Here is a 27,994-nt window from a genome sequence, read left to right on the forward strand (position 1 = left end):
CATGTAACGTGACATGTCCCAGATATCTGACGTGGACAGCTTTGGGAAACATGCTGCCTACCGCTGCTGGGGAGCGAGGTTTCAGGAGAAGGTCCTGACATGATGAAAGTGGGAATTTAGGAAGATTTTTCAGCAGTTGGGTAGAGAATGGATAAGTCTAGGGAGACAGTGAGAAAGGATCTAATAGGACAATAAACCATGAGGGCAGTGACAGTAAGAATTGGAGATACTTGGACTTCAGTGAAGGTGGTTAGGAATATCTGGCCAGGCTTGCTGACGGATGTGTGGGAGGTGGGAGAGCGTGGTTACACGAGACACAGTGTTTGAAAGGTGGTGAGCTTGGTGTTGAGAAGGTTGGGTTCGGTATCCTCGCCCTGGTGAGGGTGCATAGTCCAGACCATCGAAGATTTACCACAATTTCTCTGACACAGAGACAGGGTAACATGGACTAGGACTCTACATACATATATTGGTTTTCACTTTTGACACTAAAAGAAGTCATTCTAGAAACTCTGAGGGGTAATGAATATTATATCTACTTATCAAGTAATTGTGTAATTACTAGATAGAGAGTAACAGAAGTGCAGAACATCCCAAATAAATTTGTAAGTCCTGAATTCCATGCCTTTGACTCAAGAATACAGTCTATAATTCTAGGCAACATACCTATCTTCCACACTATGTTTTACTTAGACTGCTATGAAAGTAAGTTTGTATTCTCTCAGTCTGAGTCAATTGGTGACTGGGGGATTTCCTTCTGAAGCATGTTGAAGGGAAACCACCTTAAATTTCAATTTCACGAGAGAATAACACACATAAAGATAATTAATAAATGCTATATTTTTATTCTTATTTGTACAGATGGCAGAAACAGAGACGAGCCACCAAAGGGCTTAAGGTGAGACTGTCTAGGTATTACTTCAGTTGTCACTTGCTTTCACCAAAAACTCCTGGCAGAACTGAGGAAAAAAGTACATAGAGCAAGTGATATCCCAAAACAGAAAGGTCAAGTTTCTTTGTTTTTAGTTCTGAATTCTCCAGAGCATCTGGAGTGAGCTGGTTCTTGGCAGCTTGCATGGCCAGCAATTCTTTAACACCTGCAGGCCTTAACCTTCAGGTCACTCAAGTTCCTCTGGTAGAAGAGATAGAAAGGAGCAGTTTGAAGTAGCGGGTGGATAGAAACATTCTGGGGAAATGGACTGAGCAGAGTGTCTGACTGTACAGATCCAGTGTACTACTCAGTATGTGGTGCATTTGCTCTGTTTCCATTCACTGTGCTTCTCCTTACCGGCAAATGACAATTTTTATCCCATCAAGAGCTGAAGACAGCATTACTTTTTGTGGGGGTGTATAAGATAGGTTTTAGGGTTCCTAAAATGACAACACCAAGCAACCTTGCCTGTATTTATGGGCAGAAATAGCATGTTTTGTGACTGAAGCAAGAGTTTGGGAAAGTGAGAGGAAAGAGAGCAGGGGCCTAGCTGACTCTGCCAGGTGAGAGGTTCCAGAAACAGCATCAGAAGGGCAAGTATTGCTTGGTAAAGACTGGGTGTGATTCAGGTACACCGTCCTCCTGAGACACGTATGCACAATGCCGAAGTCTCTGTGAAGATGTGTGCCTTTCCTGGGAGCTTTCTGCAAAATTCTAAAGGTTAAGGAACAGGGGTGTCCAGATGGAGAGCTTAAAAAGGCAAAGTAGATGGAAAGCTAGATAGATCCTACCTGAAAACAGTTCCTAAAACGTTCCTTGGTAGGACAAGGGTAAGGGATCACAGAGAACGTCTTAAAAACATTTTCCCTTTTCTGAGGGCATCAACATAAAGAGATAGTAAGGATTCGGGAAGTGGTGAGAAGGAATGTTACATGTTGGATATCAGGGGCTCAAAGGTTTTACAAGAATATGAGCCTTATTTGCATATTTTCTGGAAATGTGTCAGGGATACTGAGTGCACCTCTATAGGCAAAACTTCAACCGAAATAGATCACCAAGTGAGGGACATGTTAATTGAGCTAGCTTGCATATTGACACTTATTTAACTCCTTAAGAAGAAAGTACACATTGGCAAGGGCTTTTGGGAAGGAAGAATATCTGATTTCCAACCACAAGAAAAGACAACGGGTTCAAAGCCAAGGAGTATTCTTGGACTGAACTTTCGTAGTGCCTGAATTTAGCCAGCTGGAGAAATGCTTTTTTCAAGTATAAAATTATTTAAGCTTTCCAAAGGAAAGCTTTTCGCTTTGGTTTTAAATCGGGACTTTACTGTAAAGTTGTCCTTCTATGAATTTGCCAAAGTAACCTCGCCTTTTCAGCACTTCATGTGGGTGGAGGGGGTGAGCCTGTCCCTATGTACTGAGCAAATGGTGCTACTTTCTTAGCAAGTAGTGAGGGGACTTTTGACGAAGATGTGAGTGACAGTGCCCTAGATCTATATAAATCATCAGGACTAGAACTCAAAAACTTAATGCTGAGTAAAAAAGCAAGTGGCAGAAGGATACATACAGTGTGTTATTTCTGGATACATATATAAGTATGAAAATTTTGAAAAAATTATGTATATTGTGCTATTGGTTGCCTGGTGTGGGAGAGTTGCCTGTGGCACAGAGAATAAAGAGGAGAGATGAGAAGTGAGGCTGGTGGTTGTCAAGGAGAACTTTATTCCTTCCTCTCCCTTCCACCCTCCCTTCTTTCTTTTCTTAAGATAATGAAGCATCAGTTGCTTGTGTGATTTTGTTTAAAATTATCCACACAGAAAAGATATTGGAGCAATTAATTCAATATTAAAAGTTATTAATTCTGGGGATAGATTGTAGGAATATAGGTATTTTTTCTGTTTTAGGGGGAAAAGATTATTTATGAATATATATATATAGTAATGTTTAGTGTATTAAAATGCCAGTATTCACACGGATCTCCTATTTTCCTACCAGGTATTTCTTAGAAGCAAAAAGGCAAAGAAAAAATGAGAAGAATCCCACTTATATTTCATATCCCGTACTCAGGGCAAGAATAAGGACATGCAGATACTTGGGGCAGAGGATTAATGGGGAGAAAAACACATAAGGGACAGCAGTGTAGGAGAAGATGAAGCGCAGGGAATGCAAGCAGGGCGTAATAGGGGGCAGTCGCAGGTATATATGTATCGCAAAGCAAGTCAATTATGTTAAAAGTTGGTCAAGACAGTTGGTCAATATTTTTGAAAACAAATAATGTGCAACCTGTGAATTAAAAATTTTTTAATTTGTGTCAAAAAGTGTCATAAAAATACATTTGGGCCCAAGTGTGGAGAATATGAGCCTGTAACATCGGGTCGGCCTGAAGCATGTATATCTGAAATGTGAACACATTCTTCTGCGTGTCTGTGTTTTCTGTTACACGAGGGGCTAGAGGACAGAGTGTGGGAGCATGACCCACCCACAGAGGCTCTGATCTGTGAACAGAGACGTCAGCATTACAGGAACAGATACTTCTTTCTAGTTAAAAGGCAGCTTTTGTCTGGAAAGTTTCCCTCTAGCAATATATAGACCAAAGCAAAAATATTAATAGGACTGGCGTGGGCATGAAAACATGGCCTCTGTAACTGATTATTGGTCTCACTGCCCTAGGTCTTGTAAGTGAAGGTATATAAGCGAAGCCATATCAGGGGAAGGTCAGGGTGCAGGGAATGCATACATATTGGATCACTTTTTCTACTTTGGATTTGCAATTCCATGCTCTTCTCCCTGCCAGGACTGTTCCTGTCTAATCTCAATGCTTCGAATGAAAGTAGGCTCACATATGTAAATTATCCTGGGGGCCTCTCCTAATCTATCTTCCTCTTCCCTTAACTGGCCATTTACTTTCAGTAATTTAGATTGGGTAGAGAAATGGGGGAGTTGGGGATGAGAAAAGGCACATTCCAAAGAAAGGGGGCGAATTAACAGGTTCTAGTGAGAAAATTCTCTTTGGAGCTTCAGTGTTTGCTGCTGGCTACGTTAGCTTCAAGTGGGTTTTGCATTGGTGACCTTGAGTGCCTCCTTTGCTGTAAAAGTCGAGCAGATATTCTGCTGAACGGAGCAGAAATAGAGCTCCTCATGGCGAGTAGTAACCAAGCTGAATAAATCATGCCTTCAGAACCTGACCTGATTTTTTTCAGTAGAATTTTGTGATTCCCTAATGGAAAGGTCCTAAAAAACAATTAGAGGCTCTGTAATGCAGGCACATCTAATAACAAATATAAATTCTTTGGCAAAAATAAATATGAGGTTTTATTGATAAGCTGATGGTTGCACAGGAACACTAGACTATATTGACTTTAATAAAACATTAAGTGGTTTAATTAAATCATTAATTCCTCCCTCAGTTCCATTTTTCAAAAGACAGTCAATGTAAAAATAAAATGGTTTCTTTTTTTAGCTGCTGCTCTTTCCTCTATAATTCATTAAGATGAGTCTATAGATTGACTTATTGCTGTTCTGCCATAAAGCACTTGCTGCCATTTCAAGAACATTGCACTTTAAGCAGGATACAAGAAGGCATTGATCTTAAGGTGACATCTTCCTTCACTTTTCATAAAAGGTTTTGTTTTTTTTTAGAAAAATCTATAAAACATGTATGAATGCAGAGGTTTCAGTCACAACATTATTATAATACTAAAATAATTGTTAGCTTGTTTCTCTGAACTATGGGGAAAACTTATGCAAGGTAGGTGAGCAATTTTAATTGCATATAATGGTAGTTATCATATATTTTAAAATTAATTTTTATTTTATGAGATTAATATAGAGAGATAGTTTTTAAAATTAGTACTATCAGGAGACTTATAAAGGAAATTAATAATTTTCTGTCTCAATCTCCCTATACTGTAGTCCCACTCCCCAGAGGTACTTACCTCTTCAAATACACACACACACACACACACACACACACATGTTTTAGCCTATATTCCAGATTAAGTCAGGAGTCAGTGTTTTAATACTTTGTTTGGCTGGTATCAGCCCAGGTAGGTGAAGGTAAGGAAAAAGGGAAGTGAGACAAAGTAAGGTACAAAGACATGGTGTGTAATCATTACTTCTGCACAGAGAGGCAGCCTTTCTGGTGTGGGGTGTGGGAAGCTGGAGCCTCCCTGGGGTGAGGAGAGCATCTGTACAGAGTATGGCCCAGCAGGGTGCAGAGGGTGGTGGCCTGATATTGGGTATCAGAGTCTGAGCTGGGTAAGGAAGGCTTCTATGTGTTGATAGATATCGGATTAGTCTGCTAGGGCTGCTGTAATAAATTACCAAAAACTTGGTGGCTTAAAACAACAGGAATTAATTTTCTCACAGTTCTGGAGGTCAGAAGTCCAAAATCAGTTTCACGGGGCTGAAATCAACATGTTGATAGGGCTATGTTCCTTCTGCAAACTATAGAGGCAAATCCATTTTTTTGCTTTTTGCAGTTGCTGGAAGCTGCCAACATTTCTTGGCTCATGGCCCTGTGTCACCCTGGCCTCTGCTTCCATTGTCATATCTCATTCTCTGATTCTGACCTTCCTGCTTTTCTCTTATAAGGACGTTTGTGATTACATTGAGCCTATCTGTAGAATCCATGATAAATTCCCCATCTCAAGATTTTTTTTAACTTAATTATATCTGCAAAGGCTCCCCTCCTTTAAAAAAAGCTGTATAAGGTAGCATTCATTTTTAAAGGCTCCCCTCCCTTAAAAAAAAAAACTGTATAAGGTAGCATTCACAGGTTTTAGAATTAGGATGTAGTATCTTTTGGGGGCCATATTTAAACCTACCACAGGTATATGAATATACATATACGTGTGTTTATGTATATACACACACACAGAATAAATACCTTTCTGCCCACTGAGAGGGCCTATGAACAGCAATACCCTAATATCAAAGAAAACAATTAATAGCTAGATCTGGGCTTCGGTTATAGTTTGGTTTTTCCAGTAGGCATACTCTGAAACAGACCTTCGCACCTGCCTCAGCTGGGTTGCCCAGGAGAGGGTGTGACCTTGGGCAAGGTGTAGCTAAGGCACTCTGTGAAGTGGCTGACAGCTGGCAATATTCTTACCTCCAACCAAAAAGAATCCAAGCCTTCTTAGAGAAATGGCTGATTTCAGGATGGGGCAGGAAAAGTACAGTTGCATCAGAAATTGTAAAAAAGTGCACAAAGAATGAGGTGGGCAACATCAACTGGACACAGAGCCAATCTGAGAAGCCCCCACTGACCAAATCTGAAACAAACTGAACAAAATGCGTTACGAGAATATGGATTACTGCGCATGGAATAAGATCAGAAATCATGAGTGCATACTGACATAAGCAAATAAGTGAATAAATTTTAAAAATGTATTTATTTATTAAAAGTGCCTCTCTACAAACTACTTATTAATTATAGGAGATAAAGAATAAAGTTGCAATAGGGAATTTGGCAGATACTGCCTTGCTCAAGCGATTGAAGTAAACATTAGTCGTAATAGCACAAAGGGATTGTTTGGTAAGATGCAATAGAACACAACCTTACATTTGTGATGTTTATCATCTAATCATGAGAAAATATCGGAGCAACCAAAGTTGAGGATAATACTACAAAGTAACTGACCTGTAATCCTCAAAAGTGCCCAGTTCATGAAAGTCAAAGAACTGTCACAGATGGAAGGAGATCAAAGAGCTGCGGCAACTAAATGCCACACAGGATTCTGAAGCGGATCCCATTAAAGGTCATTATTGGAACAACTGGTGAAACTCAAACAGGGTCTGAGGATACGTTGGTGATAATCTATCAGTGTTAGCTTCCTGATTTTGATGGTTGCTTGTGGTTATATAACACATGTCCTTGTTTGCAGGAAATGCCCATGAATGTATTTGAGTGTGTGACACATCATGGCAATGACTTATCCTCAAATGATTCAGGAATAAATTTCTTTGTACAGTACATGTAAACTTTTTATAAGTTTTAGATTATTTAAAAAAGTTAAAGTTGCTCCCCTGATTTTTGCCAAGCATTGCTTCTAGATTGGTTGCTTCTCTTGGGCAAGGGGAATGTGGAAGAAGGTTGATGTAAAGTGTAAATAAAGGGTTAAAACTTTATGGGGAATATTATGCCACTGAATCCTACTCATCCTGAGAACTGTCTCCCAAGATTGTTTATTTCCTATTCACACTCCATTCCTATTCATTTCCACTCCGACCAACCCTCACCATTGCAACTACAGGCCACTGATGTGCTTTCTGACATTTTATCCCCAGTGCCTGGCACATGGCAAGCTCAATAGCCATTTAAAGAATTAATTAGTGGTGCCCTCTGGAAATGAAGTCAGCAATGAAGTCTTAAAGAATAAATTAGTTCAACCTTCATTTAACATTCTCCGTTAGTATGAGAACTAAGCAGCATAGAATTTTTGTTTATATTGCTTTCTGTGTTATTATTTTGAAAGGGATATTTCTATTTATGGCCCCTCCAGCTGCACACATTTTCCTGAACAGTCTCTGGTAATTAGCTTCCTGAAATATTGCTATGAGGCAGGTTCCTGTAGTCCAGAACTCTTACTTTTACCTGCTCGAGAGAGTTTTTATTATCTTTCAGGAATTTATGGAAGAAGATGCTTCTCCAACTTCTCTCCAACGTGTGACTCCAGATTAAGGGACTTTTTCCCTCAGTACTCCGTGGGAGGAAGATGTAATCAGTTTTACCTCTGGTCAGAATCTCACTTTCATGCAAACCTCCTTCATGATAACCCCTGAGTTCAAATCCTAATAACTAACATTAAAATTCTAATAATAGCTAACAGTTATTGCTTTCTAGGTGCCAATCATTGTGCTAATCTTCTTTTATGCAGTAGTTTATTATTACCCACAACTGCCTGTAAGATCCGTACCAATTTTTGTGTACATTTTATAGTTGAAGAGACAGGTATCAGACTGAGCTTCTTGGAATGGCTCCCAAATTCTCATGGCAAAACTGAGCTGCCAACGAGCTGCTGCCCCGGCCACCACCGGAGAGTGGCCTGTCCAGCTGAAGCTCTACTTTCCCATCTGTCAGCTTGAGGAGTAAGCTAGCGACATTTATGTTCCTGCTCTGCTCTTCTCCCATGTCCTCAGTTCCAAACTCAAGTGTCATATTTGTGCATCTGATTGATAGGACCAAAAATCTGATCTGGAACCAAAGCTGTTATGGAGTCTGGGGATGTTCCCTTCAGCTTTCTAGCTCTGTATATAGGAAGAAATACAAAAAAGGCATTGGAGTAGATGTAGAGCGTGCTAATCCTCACTGTGCCACAGCAGGAAGCACACTGTTGGGATTGGTTTATGTGGATGCATGTCTACAGCAAGATTACAGGTGCGTTCTGGAGTAGGTTTCACTTTAGTTTCTACATCTGAACTCGCACAACCCTCCCAACTGGTGATCTTAGTGCATCGGTCTGAATGAGGTCTATTGCCATGATTCTTTGAACCCCTTTTCTCTTGTTCTTTTCAAAGCAGTGGTAATTTTCAGCATGGACAGTTTATTTTATAGCTCTCTTATTTAATTTTTGTAGAACTCCAGATTTCCCAGTTTCTTAGTCACCTGGAAAAGTGGAGCCTCCCACATCTCAGCTTCTCACTGATACTGTGTCAGAGCTCAGTTTCCAGCCAAGACTCCCTGGGAGAGGAGGCTCATGTCTCTGTTGCCGTTCGATTTGTTTTTTGCCAGTATCATTTGGCAGCTGTAGCCCTGCACTGTCTGAAAGAAATACGTTGTGAGCCACATAGATAATTAAAAATTTTCTGGTAACTACACTAGAAAACTAAAAAGAAACATATAAAATGATTCTAAAAATATTTTTAATTAGCTTACTATTTCAATGGATTATCATTTTAACATGTAGCAAATGTAAGGAATTATTAATGAAATTATTTACATTTTTGGTACTAAATCTTCTAAATCTAGTATATACTTTACACTAACAACACACCACTAGCTTCATTTCAAGTGTTCAATAGCCACACGTGGCTAGAGGCTCCCTATTGGACAGTGCTGCTCTAGCTAGAGAGCAACAACGTACTTTGGCTCAGAATGTGATAGTCTTGTGTCTTTAGGGACTCATTGTTTTTTCTCCCTGTAACTCAGAGGTCCATGGAAGGAGAATTAATCTGTTAACATCACTTCTTTCAGTTATGTAACATGTAGCAGGAAGCTAGCTGTCACCACCATGCCTTCTGCTCTGCACTAAGAATTTTCAGCCTCTTCAACCATGTTTGGCTAAGAGGTTCTAGCTGAGGGTAACTTTGTGACTGATACAGCAGTAGCGGGATGGTGACCTTGCAGGTCCTTGATGCCGTGGGCCTAGGTTTGCTCTTTGTTCTTAGCCAATGTGGTCATTTATGATCTTTTCCTCCTTCATGGAGCAGGACAGACTTCTCTAGAACTAGGCATTTACTACTTATCACATTTTCCAGCTGTGCTGCCTGAACTTGCAATATCTCCTGTCATTCATGTCCTATGCAAGTACAACAAGCTTGTCACTGGGGCCAGTTGAATCTGTCCTACCCCCAATTCAGAGTTTTTTTCTTGATCTTACTTCTTGGTGTCATTATGGATTGATCTTAACGCGATGGTCAGTGGCCTTTGGATTTGGGGGAAAATTCATATTTGGATACCTTGTCACATGAAGTAATACAGCCATTCCCATAGCAGAACTCCTGCTTCAGGTGACCACGTCGTTACGCCTTTGGGGATTCCTCTTTTTTAGACACCTCAAGAACTCACCACCTTTAATGATTGAGCTCTCAGGTTGCCAAGGTTCCTCCTGTGGTTCTATGTCGATGAACTGACCTCACTTCTTAGAGAATAAATGCATTTCTCTGGTTACCATCTTTTCTTTTCTCTCTACATTTTACTGGAGTTTCTCTGTCAACCATTGGGCTCCCTAAGCAAACCTCTGGCTCTCAGACTACTACTGTGTTATTATAGGATCTGGTGTCTCTCATTCCATTTTTCTTAGGAAACCTCCAGACAACTAGATTTTTCAGCTTCCAACAGACTCAGTTTATTTTGAAAATAAGGATTTAAAAACCCACTCTTTTCAGTCTTTGTTGTTGTTAGGGGGATGGAAACTCCCAGGGAATTGGTTACCTTGAGCCTTCCTCCTGTTCTAACACGTTCATCTGCACCTTGCCAGGCATTTCCTTCTGGGTCATGTTAGTGATCACTGTGTAGGGTTTACCTTTCAGACAGAGTCTTCTTCCTCTTTGCTGCAGTGGATATTCACTTCTTTCTCTTTTGATCATAGTTTTTCTTTATGATCTCAGCAAGTCACTTTCCTTTTTCATGTCTGTGCTTCAGTACAAAGGACGCATTTTACAACATGACAAAAGAATGTACTGAATGTCCTTTGCACATGACACAATTGACCTGTGATTTTAGGACTTGTGCTTTGAGTTATTTTCATACTGGCAGAGAATTTTAAAAAACAACAAACAACAAACAACATGGTCTTCTGAGAAACTGTCTGTTTTAAGGGTGCAATTTATGGCCTTGGAAGAGAACAAGGCTAACTCAATCACGAAGGTACTTAACCTATTAAAACATCTATTAGCATTACAAATAACTCAACCAAATAGTTGCAGGGTAAAGAAAAAATGAAAAAAATACTTAGCACACAACACGTTGTTATCCTAACACTCTGTTATGACAGTGTGCTTATCAGTGGAAAAGTTCCAGGAACAGCAGGGAAATCAGAATCCATTAGTACCCCGTTCTATCTACTCTCATTGAATGTTCAGCCTACCAAGAGGTATAGGGGTTAGGTAGTGTGAAGAAAATGTCATGCAGATTTATCACACTTTAAACTATTATGATTAGTTGAAAATAATAATGAAAAATTTATGTCATCACAAATTTGAGCAGTGATGCTTTAATAATAGGCAGTCTGTTGGTGTAGGATGCCACCCACCCAGCAAAACATTTGAGGCCTCAATGCTAGAACAGTGCTCACTTTTAACAAAGAATTTATTACAATTATTTCAATCATGCCTCCCTTTCTAGTTTACCTTAGCAATGGTATGAAGCCCAAGTCCCCGGGTATCTATTAGTACTTTGTCTCTATAAGGGGCTCAGTATGTTTGCAAATCTGACTCAGTCTCCCTTGGCTCCTTGTGCCTCCACAGCTCCTCCTCCATGATCAGCAAACTCTTCGGCATCTGCAACCTCTTTTTTTTTCTTTCACTTGTTTTCCTTCCTCCAACAGAAATCCAGCTATTCCCAAAGAGGCTTCTTCTCATCTTGTGGGTCTCAGTTTAATAGAGAGACCATTCCTGCCCATTCTATCTGACTAACATTATCATTTTTATTCTCTCTCAGAATAAGCTGGATATTGTCTTCCTTGCAAGCATCACTTTTTGTACTTATTTAATTTATTGATTTACTGTATTTCTAGTTCAATGCTACACTCTTCTACTAGAAGGTCAGCTCCACAGTGAGGACACCTTGTGCACCAGGCAACTGTTCTCTAGGACTTGACACATGTTGAGAATGAATAAATGATCACAGAAGCTAAAAATTTGAATACATTTTAAAACTGATTTTATCTTTTCACTAAATAAATGGATGCTGTGGTCATAATTTTTTTCCTGGTAAATTGAGTATTTATCAATTAGACGAAGGCCTGTTGCTGTTTCTACCAATGTTCATGAGGGAAAAAAAGTTCCATAAAGGTTTCTCAGGTGGCCACATTTATTTTACTTGCTCTCTGAAGCACCGAAACTGTGCAGCAGGATGTGATGGCGTGTGAGCTTATTTGACATGGCGTGTTTGCTCATCCTCAGAAGTTGAAAAGCTAACCTCTCTAGGAATGAATGCACTAATTAGCACCTATAACTTCTTTAGTTGAACGGTGTATACCCAATTCTAAGCTGCTACTGCATTTGAAACCAGGTTTAAGCAATTCTTGAAGTAAAAGCACCATAGTCATGAACAGAAAAATGGGCTCTGTAGGAGAAAACAGGAACCTCCAGTTTTTGACGGTACTTCTCTTTTCAAGACTGCAGTGGAAGGGGAACCTCCGTATTGCCATTGCATTTCAAGGAATATTGTGTTCAATTAAAACCCTGTCATCCAATAAGAAATATGTCTGTATACTTCAGAGTTAGGAATTACTAACAAATATTTTTTTAAAAGATGATCCCCCCCGCCACACACACACACATTCCTTTCAAAAGATCAAGGAGATGTTCTCATAAAAATAAGAAAACACACACACAAAAATCCCTGAAAATATCACCATCAGTATATTTACATGGAAATATATAATTAACTAATTCACAGTAAATATAATAATGTTGAAAGAACAAAGGCTATATATAACTCTATGGGTCCAATTAGCATTAGATTTCATAGGTAATTAACACTCCAGGGGAAGGTGAGAGAAGCGAGAATGAAAGTCTATATGAAAGTTGAATAAAATTATTGGATTATATTACCTTATGTTGCCACAAGGAATAGAGTAAAATTTCCCAAAACAAAATTTTAATTTATCTTACAGCATAGGAAAATACAGCATGGGTCATTTAAAAATAAAGTCATAATTACAGTGACTACAATTGAACAGATTCCCTGAGCAAAACATTTTTTTTATATCTACAAGTTGAGAAACTGATGAAGCATAAAGGACAAATATGTATAATCAGTTGGAAAGTTGTCTGAGACGGGGATTTTAGCAAAACAAAGAATTTGGTGTGGTTCAATGGCATTCACCCAAGAGAGTTCCTGTTTCAGACTCACACTTACAATGTAACACTTCATTGCTTTGCTGCTAAATCAACACAGTAGTGGATGGAGCTCAATGCAAGGTCAAATTTGAATCTGGTGTTATTTGAACAATGTTTACCCAAAAGGGGTCTCTTGTTTTATATTTATAGTTTTAATTACAGATTACTATACCTTCCTCATAATCTCAAACTACATTGTACTTTATTGTATAATATGGAAACCTCTTTAAAGGGTGGGGTAATTAATTCCACTCTTCCACAATAATTTCTCAAGAACTGTTGCTTAAGTAAATTTGTTTTGAAATCTATTTTAGGGCTGGGTCTGCATAGCACAGAAATAAAGGTGAGGAGACTACATATATAAAAAGTCAAATGACTTTTTTGCAGGCAATACAGCTAGTTGATGACAGAGCTGGAACCAGTGTCATAAGTTACATCATAACAGTGATGGGCAGTGGCAGCTTTGTCTGTGAGTAAAAAAGTCCTTTGTCTCAGACACCAGAATCTCATGTCCTCTGCAAGCATCCATGGAACTGTGGCCAGCTAACTCATTAAGTTGTATAGTCATTTGATGGAAATTATTTGACTTCTAAGTCTCTTCTACACCATTAAATTTATTTAAGTAGGATAAAATTCCAACCCTCAGCTTCCCAGACACTTTGTTTTTATGAAAATTCAGTTCTTCCTCACTCTATTCCAAACAAATACAGTGTTAGGGCTACAGAGCTCCCAGAATCTATTTTTTATATTGTCAACCCACCTTCTCGGTCATGAGTAATTAGTCTCTTTCAAATTGTTGGCATTGGTGTTGAGAGAGAAAAATCATTGTCTCACAGGGAACTGGACCTGAGAACACACATGCTTGAAGCTGTCAGCTAAAATCATGTCCCTCCATGTGGCTGAGGAAGCAGAGAACACCAGTTTGTACAGTAATCATAAGATGACATACGTCTTACTTTGCCTGAGACGTTGCCTGCTTATATCTGTTGCCTCAGTATAACTTATGTGTCTTCTCTCAAAATGTCCTGATTTGGAAGCTAACTTATGTGGTTACCTTAATCACTCAAGACTCTTTAATGGCAAATAAGAAGCTCGACTTGGTTAGCAGCCACCTAGATATCTAAGTACCATCTTCCAAGGTAAGAGACACAGCTTTCAAGCATTTGGAAAGAGTGGAGGGAGGGCATTTGCCTCTATGTGGAAGGCTCCTATATCTCATCTTTGGTAAGAGGTAAGCTCCCTTTTTGAGTTTGGTTCTCCCATAAGTGTTGCTGTATAGGCCCTTGCTGTTACTGGTGATATGCAGAGTAGCTCACCCTAACATGTTGACTCTAGATATGGTTGCTACAAAGCTATTCTACCCCATCCTCTGGTCATAGACTTTACAAACATGCAGGTTAAGCTGTCTTCATGTGTGATGCTGATAAGAGGCTATGTGTGTCACTGGGATTTTTACTCCCAATTCATGCATTCATTCCCTATTCCAAATAAAGTCAATTGCAAAAGGAAGAATGAAGCAGATGGACAAGCAGTAGAGCAGAGAGAGAAGATACCTTGGGCTTCTTGTGCTCCAATCCCTATGGAGGCTGCCTCTGAGGTGTATTCTTGCCTATAGGTTCCATAATATGCCACAATTTCTTCAAAATTATAATACCTTTATGCTCAAACTATCTCTAAAATCTTTCTGTAATTTGCAGTCCTTAAATTCCTAGTGCAACTCAGAATCTAAACACAAAGTCAGCAGGTTTAATTTTCATCTGTGATTAAATAAATACCTGGAATTCATTTATTTATGCTTTCACTTTATGAATATCAAATTCTCAGTGTATGCTACTCACTGTGCTAGCTTCAAGGAATACAGTGAGTAAGAGAGACATATTCCTACCTCCCTGAAACCATTAAACCTTTAATTATAGGTGTGAGATCCTTCCTATTCTGCATCAAAAAACTGATCAAACAATCCACCAATATATTCAGAACCTTGTTTATGGGTCCTGGGTTTTCATAGCTGTGAAGTCACTACGATGAAAATTCTTTGCTTAAGAATGGGGTTCAGTCTAAAAAGGACACATTTGGAAAAATATGAAAGGGTATTTTTTTTACCAAAAAATACATGTATAAATATTATACATATCTAAGATGTAAGGTATTGTAAGAAAGAGTGGTTACTTTTTAAAAGTATGCTTTTTCGTTTCATTAGCTTTTACATCCTGCTATGGACATGTCTTTGAAATGAACTTTATGTGGTTGTTGGGTGGACTAGAAAGGAAAAGACAATTCTGCTATGTTAGCCAAATCTCTATAGAGAAAGCATTTATTCTCAATTAGGGCAGGGGAGATTGTTCCAAGCCCAGAAAGAAGCCTGAGAGGTGATTTGGAGGCAAGGGATCATTGAAATCATTTTCTCAGGCTGAGCGGGTGAGGCAAATGAGGAAAAAGACTGATTGCTTCTAGTGTTCCTCTTTTATGGGAACAAAGTATTGCGTCTTTGATGTTTATTAATTTATCATCACTAAATGGAATTCCTAAGTACAGAACAATCTGTGGGTTTTCCTTGTTGTGTGCACATTAAGACCGCAGATGAGGCAGAACAAGAATTGGAGTCACACCAGCACTACTCAGGCCCTGCAGGGACCTTCTGAGAACAACTGGGGCTTGGTTTAGGGCTTCTAGGAATGCCGATGGAAGATCTTCCAAGTGTATCAAGGAGTGGGGCTAGCAGAGTTTTGACGACTGTAGGCCAGTCTTTGGGGTTCTAAATAGGCAACATTATGCTGCAGATGACTCAGAAAACCTGAAACTATACTTGGCCGCCTCCTAAGTTCACTTAAGGTGCTGTTCTTCCCCCATGGATCTGTCCATCGTCCCCTCTGCAGGTAGTGAGGTGAAGGAGACAGGTGTGTTCCTTCCGAAGCTGTCCACAGGGATAGGAGGTCCGTATGGAACCAGCTGACAATTCTTCTAATGATATTAGTACCCATGGAGAGTTCAATGGTGCTGCTCACTGTTCCAGTGCTTTTCATGCACCATTCATTTAATTCTCATAAACACATGTGACAGATACTATAATAATATCCATTTATAGATGAGTAAACAAAAGCAGGGAGAGTTAAATTAACTTGCCCAAGCTCACAGACAGAAGTGATAAAGCTAGAATTTGAACTCGGGCCCTTGGGCTGCAGAGTGCATGCTTTGAACAATTCTTTCTGCCTCTCCTTAATAGTGGCTGGTTGGGTGACAGCCGGCACTTGACCCACAGTAGGTGTTCAATGAGCATTTATTAACTAATGGACCATTGGGCTCATAGGGAGCTCTTCTTGATTTGCTAAATGGTGAGCTAACCCTAAAATGTGCAGTCAGATGGTGCATATGTAGAAGGCTGGCCCTCCACTTTTCCCTCTGTGTTTTGTCTATTGGAGGTGGAAGCCCGTGGATCCAGGGAAATGTTGTTAATCTTAGCACTAAAAAGTTCTCTCTGGGTCACCTATTCCTTGAAATATAAAAGTTTAGAATCCTCTCCACATAAAAATACGCATAATTAAAAAAATACATATATTTTTGGCATGATGTTTGGGGTTGTTTAGATCTCTAGAAACTCCCAGACTAACAACAGTAGTTTTTGAGAGTGACTCGTAACTTTGAATGTTGATACATCTTCCAGTTGCAAGTGAGTTATATGAGTGCTTAATTCAGGTACGTTGTGTTCAGGCCTTGCTGAGGGAGCGGCTTGTCTCCTCTGCTTCGGGGAAAGCTCCTGTCGGTGCTGCCGCTGGCCGCGGTCGCCGGCTGGCCGGGCAGCCTGTGCGGTCCGTGGCGGGGCTCCAGGGGCGCAGGATGCTCCGCTGGGGAGCGGACGTGTGAGCTCCAGGTTTCTGACATGAGCATTACTGATGACGCCCCTGCTGAAAGACCTCATTATTATCATGGTAAATACCGGGGGAACAAAGGGACCATTCTCAGAACAGAGGGCTATCTGTTATTGTTAATTGGATACTTTTGATTATGGTATAAAGTTGGCCAGAGTATTGCAGCATGTCATCTTGGGCATGAGTTCATTTGGGCAGCTTCTCTTAGCATGGGAACCAAGTAGCACATGCCCACTCACTCACAAGCCTCCTTTATCTGAGTTGGGAACAACAGCTGCAAATGAGCCATCTATTTGAAGATTCCACAGTTTGGGGGGGTGGAGGTGAAGAGTATGGGAAAAATGACTTGAATTTTGGTATCTTTTTCACATTTAAGATTCTCTGGAAAGGAATATAATTTGAATTAACACGCGGTCTTCCATGAGGTTGTGGAAGTATAAACATGATCTACTGCTGGAACTGATGTGTTTCAGTTCTCAGCCAAAGACTAGAAGTCTGATAACTTTGGGGAGGGGGGTGGTTACATTATCTCTGTGAAAACATACCGCATACTTGAGCGCAATGAGGAGCCGTAGGATGAGTGAAACAACAGTGGATGGAGAGATGACTTGGATTCACTTTTAGTTCTGCCATTAACAACCAATGTGATCTTCAACAGAAAACTACCACCCCGAGCCTTAGCCTTGAAGAAAGGGGTTGAGTTGTAAGGCCCTTGTGAGCTCTGAAATACTATGATTTTATGAAAAGACAAGATTTCAGGTTTTTTTCTTTTTCATTTTTGAGTTGCTGCAGAGCACTTGAATTGCACAATTGAACTCCCCAAAATCTATGTTTTGTGTTCCATTAGTGAAGGCATGGGGATTCCAAATGCATCACAACATCTTGGATACACTTAGGGATTATTCTCCTGAGAAATGAACCCAATGATTAGAATTCACTTTCCAATTTCTCTGAATTTTACTTTCAGTATCAAAAGCAAGACATTTTGCATTATTCTGTGTTTGTCCCTTACAGTATGATAAATATTCAAGTAATAACACGACCCAGGCCTTTTCTTTTTCCTCCCATAAATTTAGTCTAATTCTTTCCTTGTTTTATTTTTATAACAATTATATTACTATTTTCTTTCATGTGGAAGTCCTGGAAGTCACTTGAGTCAGTTGATTGTAAGATGGCCTAACAGAGCAGACCTTGTTTAGCTGAACTATTTATTCATCATTTAAGCCATTTCATTTCCATGATCTTAATTTTCCCAAATATTAGCTTTCCACATCATGGCCTGTAAGCAGTCTAAGCCTATAGCTAAAGCACGGAGTGGAACCTTGAGAAAAGAATATAAAAGAGAAAATAAAACAAATCAACTTTTATTGTATTTATGCTTTCAAAACACAGGAGTATGGAGCATACTATATTTTGATGCTAATATGTACAGTCTGAGGGGGGAAAACATGAAGAAGGGGAATTGATGACGTTGATATAAGTTATATTATTTGAATGTCACATTTGAGTTTGGTGCTTTAGTTCAAAAATAAAATTATAATCTTATCACAGAGTTTTACTATATTAGAGAAACATTCATTTGAAAAGCTATATTATGATAAATATTTTTGCTTACTCCCCCAACTAGCTGGTGATGATTTTGTGGATCTTTTTCTTAAGATAGGGTACCTTTCACATTCTGGTCTCCTCTAGAGGTCGATTGATGAAGTCTTGAATAGCTTGATTTAAAGGAAGCCATTTCTTGATAGACGTTTTCAGAGCTGTAATCCAGCTGCAGAAATAACAGCACATGACAGGTCATTAAAAAATCATCGCACTCTAAGGAGGTGAAATGTTACAAAATCATTTCATTTATTTTCTAATTGTTTTTCTTGGTTGTTTAGCTTGAAATTAATAAGGTAAACAATGCTCCTTAGGGTTTGGATTGAACAAAAAGGTAAAACACCAAATGAGAAAAATGCAATTGTAGCTATGAAGTAAAACTATGTTATATAAGTAACAGGATCAGAAGAGGGTACAGTGTTTGTACATAGTGAATAAGGAAGCCATAGGGCTTTAAAAACTATTACTGTTTTTATTTAAATTTAAAGTTTAGTTGATCAAACATATAGCAATCAAATATTGCTGTTAGGGGAAATATTTCTTTGTTAGAGTCTGGAAATCACAGCACACTCTTTGGTTAACTTTCCCTTCCTTTCATTTTCTTGGATGATGTTTTATAAAATGTGCATATATAGCATTTGTTTTAAGGGTGGTTAATAGGGGATATTTTAAAAAATGGTTTGGGTCCGATAAACTTAGGTAATGGGAGTTAGGTAATGTTAACGAGGATTCTTTCCATCAGGGTGTCTTAGCAACATTAATAAGTTAATGTGCTCTGTGACCATCTAAGAGGGGAATATGATCTGTATCATTTCCTAAACTTACTTATTTTTGTGAGTGGGGTGTCTTGTGAAACCAGAGTTTCATGAACCTCTGTGTTTTGTGAAACTTTTGCTCTTATACTTTGAAATATTTCTGTAATGATTCTGTATTATTTCCTATCGATAATATACACTCTTGGATTTGGTAGTGAGATCCAGCTATTCAACTTCTCTTAGAGAAGCCAGTGGATTTTATCAAATAGGAGTTAACGCTCTTCCACTGGCCCTTTTCCTATATTTGCCAGTTTGAGCTTCACCTTCAAGGGAACCATCTTAATCCACCACCCAGATTGTATAGCACAATCCCAAGGAAGAAGATCTTGGCAAAATATCTAGCAATTCTATATTCATTATCCTCTTGCTCTAGCCCATTCTTAGGAGTGAGTGAAACAGACAAGATGTGAATAATGGGAGAAGGTATAGGGAGATCCTTTCTACTTCCCCAAATGGCCACTTGCTGGAGATCCTGAAACTCTACTTTCAGAATTTTATTTCTTTGGATTAAAACAGTGTATCTAGTTCTTGCAAATGTCTCTGGAAATTGTACCATATCATCTGTTTTAATAAATTACTATGGATTTTCTGTTAGATCATTTTTATTAGTTGGGAGAAAGTGTCCGTATGAGGTGAGGAATGGTCACCACGTGGTTGGAGGGCATTGGGTGTCTTGGGGATTGGAATTAGGACAGGGAGACTTGAGAGATGCAGGAGGATGCTCTAGGTTTTGTGTTTGTTAACTTTACTACTTTTTCATTATGAACCAAGTGCTCATTTGTACATGCCAAGTTGGATACTAAACATATCAAATGAGATGGATAAATCCCATGTCCTTTGATGGCTTATGACAAAACCAAAAAAAAAAACCCTGATCAAATTCAGATGGACATATCAGTATGAATTATGTGAAAGGAGGTGAAACAGCAAATCTGTAAATTAGTAAATTACTACATCACAGATTATGCTATTAAATTATTTTATGTTGAAGCCTAAAATAGTCACTGCCTTGGGAAAAATTGTAAACTTTTGTTTGAAAATAATACTTCTAGAAGAGTCACCTTCTATGCATTGAAAGAAAAAGAATCCTGGGTAATATTAACTAGGACACTATGCAAAGAAAGGGAGTGATTTGACTTAAAATATGGAGTTGAAGTTGGAAAATAAGAATAAGGGCTTGCTATGAAGGCTGTCAGGACTGATAAAGGAGAAGTGTGCAGATCTTAACTTACCGTTGGTTTTCTGCTTTGTTTTCTGCACAGAAATAGAAAGTCTTGAAGTCTTCAGATGGAGGTGTGAGTTCAATCACTGATTGCTTGAAGCTAAGGGTCTGCTCGATCACCCTGTATCCTTGCAGATATAGGCCACCTGTAGAAGGTGAAAGAAAAAAAAAAGTGAGGAAAATAGGGAAAAAGTTAAGTTAGAGGAAAGGAGTCTGAAATGTTATCAAGAAAAAAAAAAATTGCATCTGAAGGAGCCTCTAGTCCAGCTGTCCCATTTTACAGATGAAGAAACTGAGATTCTAAAAGAGTATGGAATTTAAGGTCATCCATTAATGATTAATGTCAAGACTGGTAATAAAGTTTGGATTTCATTTTTGCAGTCTCCTTACTATATGTTCAGTATTGAGCTTTGGTTTTACTGTGGGCCTACTAAGCTAGCTTCTTTACCTCGGGAACACATTTTGAAATAAATTTTTTGCTATCAAAGAGTGACACCTGCAATATCACATTAGAGGAAAGTGTAATAATATTTGCTGGGCAGAACCATTAAGGCTTCCTTTCTGAAGAACTATGGAGAATGTTATCAGTTTCTACAACCAATACAGATGCTCACTTTCTCTGTGCATATTTAATGCAAAGCATATTTAAAATATGAACCCACAGGATGATGTGAGGGCGCCAACTTGAATTAAAATGCAAGTAAATTATTGTGTGTTTTTTTAAAATTTCCTCCCCATGGTCCTTTGAATCTGTGTTAGTGGTTATATATTGCTTGGCCTGAATTTTCTTTCCAATATTTGGGGCTTTGGGGGAGGATATCAGCCTAGGAGAAGGTGCTGAAAAATCGAAATACTTGAGTGTTTTTTATGGTGTCTTGTTGCTCTGAGGAAACCTGCCTCTCATGCAGAGACTTCAGATAACACCATTAGCAGCGATGATGAGATGTTTAAACCTCTCTGTTGCTTTTACTAGCTCTTGTTCTCATGCCCCACCTCCCCATAGGAACCACTTTAGTGCACAGTACTAACAAAAATAGGACTTGGATTTTTGCTACTCTACACAGTAACTGTTTCATGCCCATGTGTTAATAAGGGACTGTCAAGGGAAAATCTGGCCCCTGTGAATATGGCTGACCTTTGCTTTCCTTTTGGTCAACCTGGTAACAACATACACTGTCAGGAAGTCATATACTTTCCTTTAAAATAGAACGAGTGGCTTTTGGACTTTAAAAATTAGGGGGAAACTTGTTTATTTTATAGGGGGATTTAGATGTAAAGTTTTTTAAAATTTTCATTTAAAGAGTCAGTTTTAGAACTACTAGGGAAACATTCATTTTAGAAATGGTTAGATTTTTTCCCCCCTTAAGTAGACCCCAGTAAAATGGTTTTTACTAAAATCAGAGAGTGACTTCTTTCTTTGCATTGTATGTATCAACTTTAGCTAGTTATAATTAACATATCATAAAATCCACCCATATAAAGTGTATAATCAGTGATTTTTAGTGTGTTTATGGAGTTGTATAACCATCATCACAATCTAATTTTATAACATTTTTATCTCCTCAAAAAGAAACTCCATACCCATTGGTAGTCACATCCCACCTGCTTGTCCTACCTAATCCTAGACCCCAGGCAATATTCTTTTGTGACTGGCTTCTTTCATTTAGTACGATGTCTTCAAGGTTCATCCCTGTTGTATCATGTGTCAGTACTTCATTCCTTTTTATTGTGTGGACATACCACATAATTGGGTTTGATGGACAATTGGATTTTCTTCAATTTTTCTGTTATGAATAATGTTGTTATGAATATTCATGTACAAATTTTTGCATAGACATATGTTTTGGGGGTATATAAGCAATGTGCTAGATGTTCCAGGACTGTACGGTACATAAAGACATATCAGAGAATAATTCTGCTGTCTTAATTTTCTGCTCCACACTATAGTACACAGCATTTATATGCTGCTGCACTGGTTTCTGACATCTTCCTGCTTGTGAGATTTCCTTTCTCATCTGTCTGCGCAGATATGACTACCCTCCCCTATCCCTCCCCTTTCTGAGAATGGAGAGAAGATATTGTCCAAATGTGTCTACTACAAGCAGGAAGGTTATCTGACCCCTTTTCTAACCAGTTATAATGTAAAAATGATTGGCAGTAAAGACATCCAATTACAACCCAATTCCCTCATTTGAGGTGACCTCATAGGGCTGGTCTCTATCTGTTCCTGGGTAGCAGAGTAAATAGTAAGCTGGCATAATTTTGGACGGAGATTTCTCATGGAACTGTCCAAGCATTATGTGTCCCATCTGCTGCAATAATGTAAAATGCGTATATCTTTTTGAGAAGGGCTCACAGACCTTGATGTGATTTATTAGAGAACCATAGTTAAAAGTCAAAATTTGTTACTTTTAGCTCTTGCTGGAGAGAGATAAAAGCGAAAAATATCAAGCGCATGATGAGTGACAGAGGCTTCGGGCCTGTGAAGGGGCACTTGACTAAAGGGCTCCTGGAAGCCTCACACGGTACCTTTTTAATATTAGCAGGCACGAGCAAGCCGGTAATCCATATTGTGAAAGTACCAGCACTTTCCTTGACAGTAAGGAAGGACTTCAGGGAACTGTTTGTGGCTATTTCTAACTCCCACAATACACATTAGAGGCATCTTTATCTAGCTGAAAGGAAAATGTGGGATCAGCTTCTAATGCGGTTTTTACAGGAAATCAGGGCCAGGTTGCTTCTCATATCCTGCTCTTTCTCCTCATTTCAGTGTTATTTTTTCTCTTCTTCCTTTTCTTGTCCTCAGTATTATCTCAGCATCTCAGATGACTGTTAAATGAAATAAGTCATGCTCAAAATACTACAGATACCTTCAGAAATGAGGAATGTCAAATGAGGTCTCCCAGATCTCTCATAGAGAACATAAATCAATGGAATAAAATAAATTTTAAAAAAAGGAAATAAAAATGAAACAGTAAAGCAACAAGGATGCTACAGCCAGGGGACCATGTCTTTACGAAGTGATGACCACAGAAGCCTGGGTCTTAATAACACAGCAACTAATGTGGTTGGCATATTATAAAGGTAACTGAAAGGAAAGAGCCTTTTTAAGTATGGTTCTGAATAGAAAACTGACTGAACAGGGATATATTCAGAGGCAGTGTTTTTGTATATTAATATTTTCCCAATTGTTTTACCTGTGAGAAAAACAGGCCTCTACATGTTTTTGTACATTTAGAATAAAAGTTTTATGAAACATTGTGGTATATCATATTATTTCCTATTCAATTAAATTCTATTCTATTTTTAAATACTAGTCCCAACTTACTACATTGATTGCATGACTCAGTAATGGGGTCAAAACCTGCAATTTGGTATAAATAGTAATCAAGGCCTAGTTCAAGGTTATGACCTTCACAGGGCTGGAGAACAAGGAATGTGGGATGTGCAAGAGCCAAGCAGAACTTGGACAATACAAGTAAAGGAGGAATTTTAGATTAGACCAGCACAAAGGTCTCTCACTTGGCATCACCTAGAAAAACTGAAAATGAATATTAAGACTGTATAATCTTCATGAATATAATAATGATTCACATTCCATGCATATAATATGATTGCTAAATTGAGTATTTGAGTGCCTGTAGTGTTTATGGCACATCATGGGTCTAGCCATTCTCAATAGCGTCTCTGCAGTCCTCACAACTCCTATGGCTCTTGTGATAAGCAGTGGGACTGGGTGGACCCTGGTCATTGCAGTCAGTGTGCTGATACCCAGAGCGCAGAGACCAGACAAACAGCACGACTGACTGAGTGCTACTTTAAGAAACCTAGTTTCTGTCCGTGAGTGGCTAAGAGTTTGGGCACAGGATTCAGATAACATTTGATCCCATTTTGTCTCTGTTGCTTACTAGCTGGGCGACCATTGGATATTAGTTAACTTCTCTCGCTTTAGTTTCTCACTTGTCATGGTGCAAAAGCTGGATATTTTGCAAATATTAGTCTTAGATAATGAACATAGGTCCTTATCCAAGTCCTGGACACACAGGCAGCATCCACTAGTACCTGCTAGCTTTCCCACTCCAATGCACCTGAGCAGTATGATCCCGTCCTCTGAAAAAAATGTGCTTAACCAGGGCAGTGATTCTTGGTGGACAGTGGTGATGGGGGGCATATTTATTTTGGGAGTTTCCCATAGGAGATGTGGCTGTGCATCTATCCTATCTTGGGTTTTATGGTGCCAGATCACTGGCTGTAAAAGTTGGGTTATGATTGAAGTTAAAATATACAAGAAGGTTGAGCAGGATTCCCAGAAATAGATTATAAACCTCAATTTAAAATTAAAATCTACAGAAGGGTAAAAGACTTTAGAAGAGTTTTGGCACAGCCCCCCCCCCCCCCCCCCCCCCAATGCTGAAGAAGAGTCGGCCACTGATTAACCCTGGGACTGCTTGCGGGAGGCCCCAGCAGCTGTCAGGGCAGGAGTGGGGAGGGGGTGGACTAAGGTGTGTGCTCAGGCAGGTGGCATTTTTTATTCAAGGAAGGGTAGAGTCATGTAAAACTAAAAGTCACAGGCTTCTATTTTAGAACATGGCCTACATATACAGTTTCTGTTGGAATTTCAGTAAGGAAAATGTTCTTTTAATCCATATTTGAGATAATTTGGGCTAGAAATTCAGACCTGTGGAGATAGGAATATTCAAGACTTAAGGCTGGGAAAGAATGAGTGGCTTTGGATTAATATTTTTTTAAACATCAGACAATACATTTTCAAGAAAGGAATCAAAAATTGATAGAAATTAAATAACTTGTGATAGCTGGAAAGAGTGTGATATGGCAGGAAGGCCAGGCGTCTATCTGGTGGCCTGAGTTCTGGTTTTACCTTTGAATTGGCTTTTCAATTTTCTAATCCTTCACTATCAAATGAGGGAATGACAAATTCTCTCATTTCATGGGAATAATGGCCAATTGAGGTAATATGGTTCATTCATTCATTAAGCATACATTATATCTCTGAGCATTTAATCCCTTAGAAGAGATTGGATTGCTAAATAGAGATTACAAAGTAGAGGGTGATAAGTGTCATAAGATAGGTAAATGTGCAAGTTCAGAAAAGGGAGAGGCTTGTTTATCTAGGACCATCTGCTTGCTTTATAGCAGAGATGGCTAGCATTTGAATAAGCACTTGGAAGACAGGTAGAATCTGGACAACTTGTGTTGGGGAATCAGTAGGTAGAGAATGTTTCAGGGGAAGGAACTAGCACAAGCAAAGAGATGAGTCAGAAAATTGTTCAAGGGTATGTTTAAGGAAATAGAATGTGACCATGTTTGGGCAGGGTGCAAGGTGTTTTAACACAAGGACCAGAAGAGACAACCAGAAAGAAGGGTTTTGGAGGAAAGTATAAGGCCCCAGAGTGCTCTAGAGGCAACAAAAATCCCATCAAAGATTCTGGAGGGATGGGTGAAATGATAAGAGCTGAATATAATCAAACCTTCCAAATTTTCCTACTTGTCTATTTTTTCTTTTTGTTGGTATAACTTAAGCTATCTGGGTTTAAATTCTGCTTTCACCATTTACTAGTCAGGGGAATGTGGGCAAATGACCTACTCTTTTGCTAAGCATCAGTTTCCAAATGTGTAGTTGGGATAATAACCTATCTTGTAGAATTGTAGTAATTAAATGGAATGATAGTAAAAGCACTTAACAGAGTGACCAGTGCAAAAGATGCACTCAATGAATGATAACATTGCTTCTGCTGATACTACTGAAACTTTTTAAAAAAATTATTGATTTGAGAGAGAGAGAGACATCAATTTGTTGTTCCACTTATTGATGCACTCATTGGTTGATTCTTGTATGTGGTCTGACTGGGGATTGAACCCACAACCTTGACCGTGGCCATTTATTAGTAGCTCTTTCCCAGCTTTCAAACTAGGACTTTCTAAGTAAGGCCTCCTCTGACCTTTCAGGTTAAGGGAAGCCATCTAGTGACTGTCATTAGTTATTTTAAACTTTTGGAATCAGCAGCTGCCTGTCGCCCCAGGGGTTTGGCAGTACTTTGTTAATATTTCAGTTTGGAATAATCTGAGCATTCAGTCCTAAACATTTCTTCTCTAGCTACGGAAACAGTCTCTTGAAAATGAGCTTCATTGATTTGGTAATTAAAATGTTCATTCTTTTGTAATGATAATTTATAACAGAAGTCCCAGGCAGTGACCGCTTTGGAGGTTTGTTTTGTTTACTTCATTCCCATCCTGGTATCAGGTGCTTGAAGCTGTGGATCTGGAGTTGAACAGGAACAGCCTGTCCTATAAGTGCTTAGAGATGCCCTCTATCTCTTAATAGTTGAATGATATTCTGGGTCATGTTTTAACTTTCAGAACGGAAGGGTGATTAGGTGGAAGAGAATCATTGTATTGTTCCTCCTGAGTGGTAAGAAATGGACCATACTTGCTTTGTACCTCTTTCATATATACCCTTCCAAGAAGGGCGAAAATTGTCACAAGATACCCATTTCCAATTTGGCATGATTTTCTAGCTTAATTAACTTAAGCATTAGTGCTAAAAAACAAAATGAAATGACTGAGGTAGCAGAATGTTCACTACTGCAAGTTATTTAAGGATTTTTCATTTTGGAAAAAACGCAGTTGCAAATAAAACACCAATAATCTCTTTTGTCAAAAATTATAAGAAAGCTAAGTAATCTTTCTTGTAGAAATCAGGCACAATTATTTTATTATTAAATTATATTGTTTCTATACTTGTTTCATATGTATAGTTTTTAATATATACAATCTAATAAATATAATAAAAATATATCTATATATGTATATATAATACACAGAGAGCTTTTTATGTAGAGAGCTTTGTATGTAGAGCTTACGTCATTCTATTGGCAATTATCTCATTTGATCTTAACATTAGTCCTGTGAAATAGATAGCTGTTTCCATTTTGTAAATGAGGAAAGTAAGGTTAGGAAGTTAAGGAACTTGCCCTGGGAAAATAGACAGTTAATATTCTTTTTTTACTCACTTATCTAAGATTAGGGATTCTGTGAGAAAAGGGTGGAGTCACTACGCGAGAAAACCATTGGCATTGACTCTGAATGTCATTAGTGAGCAAAAGAATGAAGGAGTTTATTTTTCACTTTTCCAGGCAGTAAAAGCATGGAGTTAGGGGTACAGGCCCTGGAGTTAGTTTGGCTTAGTGCAGAGCTCAGCTTCATTGCTTACTACATGTAATCTTGTCAATTTGTGTAAACTTTCCAGCCAGTTTTCTTCTCTGGAAAATGGAAAGTATAATAGTACCTCTTCTTTAGAGGATAAATGAGATAATTTAGGTAAATTACATAGCACAAGACTTGGTAAGGGCTCCGTAAAAGCTAAGATGTCATTACTGCTATTACTATAATTGCTATTATTTCATGTGAAAGTTGAGTCCATACCTGAGGCCTGGGTGGAGCGGATGCTAGCATAGCAGTACAAGCAGCCGTCCTTCAGAATGCAATAGTGCCGGACCCACACGTCTGTGCTTCTGTCCAGTTGGTGCAGAAGGCCCAGGCACTCTGGGTTCTTGATGGCCAGGGGTGGGAGGCTACTGTTGTGCAGAGTAACGTCTTCCCAGACATGGTTCTGCAGGTGCGGCACAAAGGGATCACCTGAGCGATCATCCTGCGCCAGTGGTCATAGATTCCCTGAGCTGGTGACATCAGCACCCAGGCTGTTTGACTTCAGAGAAGCCACTGTCCTAACTGATTTTATTGCTAAG

General features: G+C 38.9%; 1 protein-coding gene across 1 annotated transcript in view; it reads right to left on the reverse strand.

Moving 5' to 3' along the window:
- Window positions 1–18,260: 18,260 nt before the first annotated feature.
- Window positions 18,261–27,994, reverse strand: part of LOC107544190 (uncharacterized) — an 87,431-nt gene continuing 77,697 nt past the window's right edge. The window contains exons 10-12 of the mRNA XM_087815085.1: window positions 27,672–27,858; window positions 20,239–20,374; window positions 18,261–18,360 (exon numbers count right to left, since the gene is read on the reverse strand). Of these exons, the coding sequence (XP_087671211.1) occupies window positions 18,261–18,360; window positions 20,239–20,374; window positions 27,672–27,858 (423 nt within the window). The remainder of the gene's footprint in view (window positions 18,361–20,238; window positions 20,375–27,671; window positions 27,859–27,994) is intronic.

Source organism: Miniopterus natalensis, chromosome 3, assembly GCF_054644295.1.
Source record: "Miniopterus natalensis isolate mMinNat1 chromosome 3, mMinNat1.hap1, whole genome shotgun sequence".
NCBI lineage: Eukaryota > Metazoa > Chordata > Mammalia > Chiroptera > Miniopteridae > Miniopterus > Miniopterus natalensis.